Below are 7,429 nucleotides of genomic sequence, written 5' to 3'. Positions count from 1 at the left end.
CTTTACAGATCACGAGTGTGTTTGCTTGTGTTAATTTCTTTCTCTTCGTCTTCCAGCATGTGCTCTGCAGGGCCATCAAACTGTCATCTCTATTTATTTCTACATTTCTTTCAGCAGTGGTGTGTGCATGCCAACGTGCAAGGTGCCCTCCATCATCAAACTACATGGAAGTAACAAAAGTGAAGGGGTCTGAATACTTTCTGAACGCACTGTATATTCAGGGAGATGCCAAATACAATTACTTGATGGCTGTCCTCAGTGAGCCCCGAGGGTTGCGGCATCAGTAGCAATGTCTGGGATTGGTGCGCGCCCGGCGCGTGAACGGCACCCACTCTGAGCGCTCAGCACATTCGTCGGCGTCGGCTCGCTCCCGACACCTGGAGCCGCGCGCTCCCGCTTCCAGCCGCTAATTTTCCTTTGGAAGTCAGCAGTGTCTGAGAGATCGACCCCATGCATCAGCAACGAGGAAGGCGAAGGAGAGCGGAATTTTCATTAATGCTTGACATCTGCAAGTAAGAAGCCCGTCCAAAGCAGTAGATCAAGTCAAGGGCAAGCGATCGAGTCCGTGTCGCGGTGGGTACGGGGTGTTGGGGGGGCTGTAGGAGATGAGAAAAGCGTCGAGGACTTCCGCGTTAAAAAAAACAAAAGTGCATTGTGTTTCCTGACAGGTTGCTATCAGGCTGTGCAGTGACGGAATGTGGCTGGTTGTAATGAAATAATCCGTTTGGGCACGGAGGCCTATGGGAGTCCACATCTCGGAAGACACGTGCTTTTCAAATTCTTGTCATTGATTACGTTTTACGGCTGCGGCTTCTTTATTGCCGGCTGTAGGCTATCACTTCGCAATGACACCGCTCGGGATCCCCGACTAACCAGGAGTGCGCAAATTCATTTTTTCTTGCAGACGATTGCAGCGATCAGATGTTTGTGGGCGGTAAAAGATGCATCACCATGTAATGAGATCAAGGTGTGGAGATCCTCCCGTAAGCTCCGGTGTGCCGCCACTGCTGCGCCTCGTCTGCCGGCTCAGCCTGCTAAGCTGCCTCGGCTCTGCGGACTTTGCTCTCGGTAAGAACTCTCTCTCTTTATTCTTATCTGCACGGGGCTGACAGCCGAGGTTTGTGTCGTGACATCCTGAAATCCGCTTAAGCGCAGTGAACTGGAGTCCGTCCCGGCAGAAACCAACCCTGGACGGGGCGCCAGTCCTCCGCACGACCAGCCGGCCGACCCACCCAGGACATATGGGCTGTTTGGAATATTCACGGCGGCGTGGGTGCGCCTGCCCTCTTAAAATAACGCAAAATGAAACTCATCAGAATTATTTTGTGCTTTTTTTAAATTCATGGACACAATGAAAAGTTAATCGGAACATTAACTTCACATTAACATACAAAAAAAGTAAAATTTAACTAATTGCATAATTCATGTATACAATATTCTTCTAAATGAATTAAACGTAGTCAATCTAACATTTTCAAACTTGTGTAAAGAAATCTTTCATATTGTTGGTTGATCTCTTGCTCCATTCAGTATGATCTCTTTATGAATTATGATTGTAAATATATTAGTTATGACATCTTTTCACTTGTGGCGTTGTTCTCTGTCCTACTGCACTTGCTGAACAAAGAAGGCCGCACCTAATGTTACTCGATTATCTTTACCTCTTTTGTAAGTCGCTTTGGATAAAAGTGTTTGTCAAACAAATAAATGTAAATGAGTTATATACAGGGCTATTGAAAATGAAAGAGCAGGTTTCAAAAATGTATTTCAAACAAACCGTAAAAGTCAGAAACCCATTCCGCACAACACATCAAAGTTTAAAAGTTCAACTTCAAGAAGATTCGAATGACTTCATTTTTCATGCAAGATACTGCACCACCTCATTTCCACTTGGAGGTCCGGTGTTACCTGAATGACACCATCCCAGATTGGAAGAGGTGGACAACAAGATCTTGCTCATCATCTATGGCCTCCCAGGTCTCCAGACCTTTACCCCATGAGATTTTTATCTAAAGGGGTACATTAAAGAAAAGAGTATTTTTTCCACCTGTGCCCACTAATCTTCAAGATTTGTGACATCAAACTAAGGAAGCTGTGAATTCAGAAACTCAGGACCCTTGGACTCGTGTCTGGTCTACTGTTCTGATGTTTGTCGCACTACACGTGGTGCTCATGTTGAGTACGTGCAACCTCAAGGACCACAGGACCACACTTTGAACTTTCCTTTATCTGGTGATGTGTGGAATGAGTTTCTGTCTTATACGATTTGTTTGAAATACATTTTTGAAGTCTGCTCTTCCATTTTGAATAGCCCTGTATATACACGTTCTCCACTTTTGGTCCCATTTCAGTGTTTTTGATCCTAAAGTTGGTTTGGTGGCCTGTCTTTTGTCCACTTTTTCGGACGTGTCCCCATAAATCATCCACATTTTATGGTTCCTTACTGGATGCTGTGGTTCTTCCTGCTTTACAAAGCACTGTTTTATTCTGGGAACGGTTTTGACTCTTTGTGCTTTGAAAAATTTCCAAATTTGTATTTAAAAAAAAAAAAAAAAAAAAAAAAAAAAAACCCCAACCTGAAATCTTAAATGTATGATAGGCATAACCAGCAGGACGCCAGCAGATTAAGAAATCGTGGACTTCGCCTGTGATCCTGAACGTATGCAGGAAGAGTCGATTAAAACATGCGGCCCACTGGTCTTTCACAGATCCTTTACCAGCTATTCAGGGTTATTCACGAATCTACATGAATAAAAGTTGTTTCTAGAACCTTCATGTGGATGGGTCTTTTGGGAATCAACAAATGGTTCCCCTATGGCAGGGGTCCCCAACTCCAGTCCTGGAGGGCCGCAGTGGCTGCAGGTTTTCATTCTAACCTGTTTCTTAAATAGTGATCTGTTTTTACTGCTAATTAACTCCTTTTCCATTCACTTTAATTGACTTGTTTTTTTAAGATTTGTTCCCCTGAATTTCTTCTTCGTTCCTCTGCTTCATTTCTTTCCTTAAATGGCACCCAAACAGAAGTGAAATGTGATGTGCAGGAGCCAACAGAAGGCCAGCTAAGTCAGGGCCTCGAACTCCAACCGATTCCACTCCAACCAGTTTCTTCATCAGGCGCAGAGTCTCGTTGTTAATTAAACTCGTTCTTTAATACCACGGCTTGTTGCTTCTCTTATTGTGAAATGGCAGACATTTCTGAAATTGTTGATTTTTCTCTTTTCTATTAAGATGTTTTGGAGACCTGAGTAGATCAGCACTCCTGAGACCTTCATCTTTCTTTATTTTCAGATATTGTATGATGGACACAGTTTGCTGGTCGTGTTATGGCTCATTTTGTATGTCGTTATTGTTAAGGAAAAAGAAACAATTAAGGGAGCTGAGTCTTCAATAGCAAGTCAATTGCAGTGCAGTAATCCCCCGCTCTATCACAGAAAAATTCAATAAGTACATCCTACCTGTAGTGTACTTTGCAGCCAATTCATAACAAAGTATACGGTTTTCGGCAGACAAAGAGTTTCGCGTTACAGCACCCAGATGATTTCTTACAAAGCCTGTTATTGGCTGAAAGAGGAGACTCAACCAATCAGAGCGGATTTTATTCTCTTGGGCTCTGATTAGTTGCTGCTAACGTGGTGTAATCTCACAAGAACAGCGAGCGTGGGTCCCTGATGAATCGCGTATTGCGTACCTTGCTTGTGGTCCGACTTTTGTGAGCTTCTCGTTTTGTTTTAAGCCCTATGATGGCTCCAAAGTGTCCTGCATCTTGTAAGCCTTCTGGTAGCAGTGAGCCTAACCGCTAGAGGAAGACCTTGACCATACAGGAGAAGGTAAAACTGATGATGATTATTATTATGTTACTCATACAGTGCATCCGGAAAGTATTCCCAGCGCATCACTTTTTCCACATTTTGTTATGTTACAGCCTTATTCCAAAATGAATTAAATTCATTTTTTTCCTCAGAATTCTACACACAACACCCCATAATGACAACATGAAAAACATTCACAGAGAAATCCCATGTACATAAGTATTCACAGCCTTTGCCATGAAGCTCAAAATTGAGCTCAGGTGCATCCAGTTTCCCCTGATCATCCTTGAGATGTTTCTGCAGCTTCATTGGAGTCCACCTGTGGTAAATTCAGTTGACTGCACATGATTTGGAAAGGCACACACCTGTCTATAGAAGGTCCCACAGTTGACAGTTCATGTCAGAGCACAAACCAAGCATGAAGTCAAAGGAATTTTCTGTAGACCTCCGAGACAGGATTGTCTCGAGGCACAAATCTGGGGAAGGTTACAGAAAAATTTCTGCTGCTTTGAAGGTCCCAATGAGCACAGTGGCCTCCATCATCTGTAAATGGAAGAAGTTCAAAACCACCAGGACTCTTCCTAGAGCTGGCCGGCCATCTAAACTGAGCGATCAGGGGAGAAGGGCCTTAGTCAGGGAGGTGACCAAGAACCCGATGGTCACTCTGTCAGAATTCCAGAGGTCCTCTGTGGAGAGAGGAGAACCTTCCAGAAGGACAACCATCTCTGCAGCAATCCACCAATCAGGCCTGTATGGTAGAGTGGCCAGACGGAAGCCACTCCTTAGTAAAAGGCACATGGCAGCCCGCCTGGAGTTTGCCAAAAGTCACCTGAAGGACTCTCAGACCATGAGAAAGAGAAAATTCTCTGGTCTGATGAGACAAAGATTGAACTCTTTGGTGTGAATGGCAGGTGTCACGTTTGGAGGAAACCTGGCACCTTAGTTTACATGTGTTTAAAGTATGTGGGAGGAGTATTTTAAGGCTTAAACTAAAAAAAAAAAATGTGGTCTTTCTGTATTGCGGATTTTCACCTATCGCGGGTGGGTCTGGAATGTAACTTCCACGATAGGCGGGGGATCACTGTACTTGTTTTTATGGTGCACCATCTGTTGGGATGAAAAATGCAATACATTTTATTAGTACATGCATTACAAAATACATTCCAGTAGACATTGCACTGCAAACATTAACACTGAATACATCCAAACAGAGAGTAACTACTGGTTGGGCAGAAGTCGGCTTATCCACCTTAACAAAAGGACATGTGTGTGCCTACTTATCTATGTGGCATTCCAGTTTCCATGTCTCTTTTTTTTTAATGCCATTTGGTATGGGATTCGTAAAAGCAGTGCTTGTTTTAATGATGCACCATCTGTTGGAATGAAAATGCAATGCATTTTATTAGTACAGGCATTACAAAATACATTCCAATGGAAGATGCACTGTAAACATTAACACTGAATACGTTCAACAGGGAGCAACCACCAGGCAGACAGAAATTGGCTTATCCTCTTTAATAAAAGGACCAGTGTCCAAATTACTGCATATCCATCTGGTTGCCAGGCTTGGGAAGAAAAACTAAAAAAAATCAGAAATGATGATAAAAATAACAAATAAGGGTCTTTAAAATAGGGCGGCATGGTGGCGCAGTGGGTAGCGCTGCTGCCTCGGAGTTAGGAGACCCGGGTTCGCTTCCCGGGTCCTTCCTGTGTGGAGTTTGCATGTTCTCCCTGTGTCTGCATGAGTTTCCTCCCACAGTCCAAAGAAATGCAGGTTAGGTGCATTGGCGATCCTAAATTGTCCCTAGTGTGTGCTTGGTGTGTGTGTGTGCCCTGTGGTGGGCTGGTGCTCTGCCCGGGGTTTGTTTCCTGCCTTGTGCCCTGTGTTGGCTGGGATTGGCTCCAGCAGACTCCCCTGACCATGTAGTTAGGCTATAGTGGGTTGGATAATAGATGGATGGTCTTTTAAAATAAGAAAATTTAATCTTATTGGCAGATTCTGCTGTCCAGTGTTATACCCCAGCAACTTTCTTGCACCCACTTGGGTCATGTAAACCAACATTTATGGCTGTAATTTTAATGAATGATAGCCTTCTGTAGGGAAACAGTGGATGAGTGAAAAGAACAATAAATTATCAAAACCAAAGCTTCAAGACGACTAGGTTAGTGTCGTTAAACCAGGCCAACGTGGCACCAAAAACCCAGCAAAACCCGTCGACTATAAGACTGGTCAGCCGGACCAATGGTACTGTGAGGAAATGGACGGCTCTATCCAAAGACGAAAAGGCCACCGTGAGGGAAAGGGATCGGGCGTGCATTATTATACCTGACCAAATGGACAACCCACTTATCAAATAAGAAGCATGAGGTCCACATTGATTATTTAGATTTCCACCCATCTTAGACGGGTAGCACAGCTAGTCGCCTTCTAAACTTCTTAAGGTTTGTTATCTGCCAGGGCCCATACTTGGATTACTCAGAATTCATGGTTGCCGAACACTCCCCTCGTCAAACCAAAGCTACTCAAGCTGGGACCTGGGATTGCATAGGGGATGGAGGTTTTTATTTTGTTTTGTCCCAGACCTTCTAAAGCTCCCATCTCCCTGTCCTTTTCCACCATCTCAGTGTCTATTCACGCACGGTTGTTCTTGTTGAAATTACTTTTCTGCTAACAACCTCCATTTGACACCCCGTCTTGCTAATGGGATTCTACAAGGCTGTGTGTGTGTGTGCGACGAGCGACCACAAAGCAGATAGGATGTGTCAATCGCACCGCTTCTGCACGTTACTGGTGTCACAGCGAGTGAGTTCAATTAATGCTGCCATGTGATCTCGGGCGACACAAAATCTGCATTGATACGTTTAGGGGGGGAATACTGTTTGCAGGGACGAGACCCGATGCTCCATCACGAGTGAAAAGTGGCCGCTGAATGCCAGAATGGGTGCCGCCCAATCCCTCCTTTAGATTGGGAGGACCTTTGCCAAATGTGTATGTTATTTTAAAATATTTCACTTCTGCACTGTTAAAACATTGCAGGAGAGATGTTCGTGTATTGTTGGTAAATAATAACACAAAGTTTTATCATCTCATTTCGAGTCTTCATTTTTAAAGGGGAAACTTGACTGTTTTTTTTTTTTTATTTTTTTGGTGTAACAATCACCAGGGGTCCATGTCGATCCTGAAACTTTTTTTTTCATAAACGTTTTTGTATTTTTTTTCCTCCAAATTATTCATTTTTATGCATCTGAAGTCTCATCACCTTTCTTTTTCAACCTTTCTCTACAACTTGCAATGGTCCATGTCTGCCTCAAATCCTTCACTATTGTGCCAGTGCCTAAAAAATCAGTGGTCACCTGCCTTAATGATTACCACCCTGTGGCTCTGACCCCAATAATAATTAAGTGCTTTGAGAGAATCCTCCTAAAGTACTTCAAGGATGCCATCCCTGCTGGATTTGACAACCATCAGTTCACCTACAGGAGGAACAGATCGATAGAGGATGTCATCTCAATGGCACTTCACACAGCCCTGACTCATCTGCAGTTCCCCAACATTTATGTTAGGATGCTGTTCGTTGATTTTAGTTCAGCGTTTAACACCGTAATCCCGAACAAGCTGG

The 7,429-nt window shown here is 43.7% G+C and overlaps 1 protein-coding gene across 3 annotated transcripts in view; it reads left to right on the top strand.

The window, feature by feature from the left end:
• Positions 1 to 352: 352 nt before the first annotated feature.
• Positions 353 to 7,429, top strand: part of susd4 (sushi domain containing 4) — a 59,355-nt gene continuing 52,278 nt past the window's right edge. The window contains exons 1-2 of one of the 3 annotated variants that reach the window (XM_028820180.2): positions 353 to 512; positions 905 to 1,068. In XM_028820180.2, coding sequence (XP_028676013.1) covers positions 942 to 1,068 — 127 coding nt within the window. In that variant the 5' untranslated portion in view covers positions 353 to 512; positions 905 to 941. Of the gene's footprint in view, positions 513 to 668; positions 1,069 to 7,429 lie in introns of all 3 variants that reach the window. The other 2 variants (XM_028820181.2, XM_028820182.2) reach the window with 2 other exon arrangements.

This window comes from Erpetoichthys calabaricus, chromosome 15, assembly GCF_900747795.2.
Source record: "Erpetoichthys calabaricus chromosome 15, fErpCal1.3, whole genome shotgun sequence".
Taxonomy (NCBI): domain Eukaryota; kingdom Metazoa; phylum Chordata; class Cladistia; order Polypteriformes; family Polypteridae; genus Erpetoichthys; species Erpetoichthys calabaricus.
Note: the sequence above shows the minus strand (reverse complement) of the source record. Positions and strands in the feature narration are given on the sequence as shown.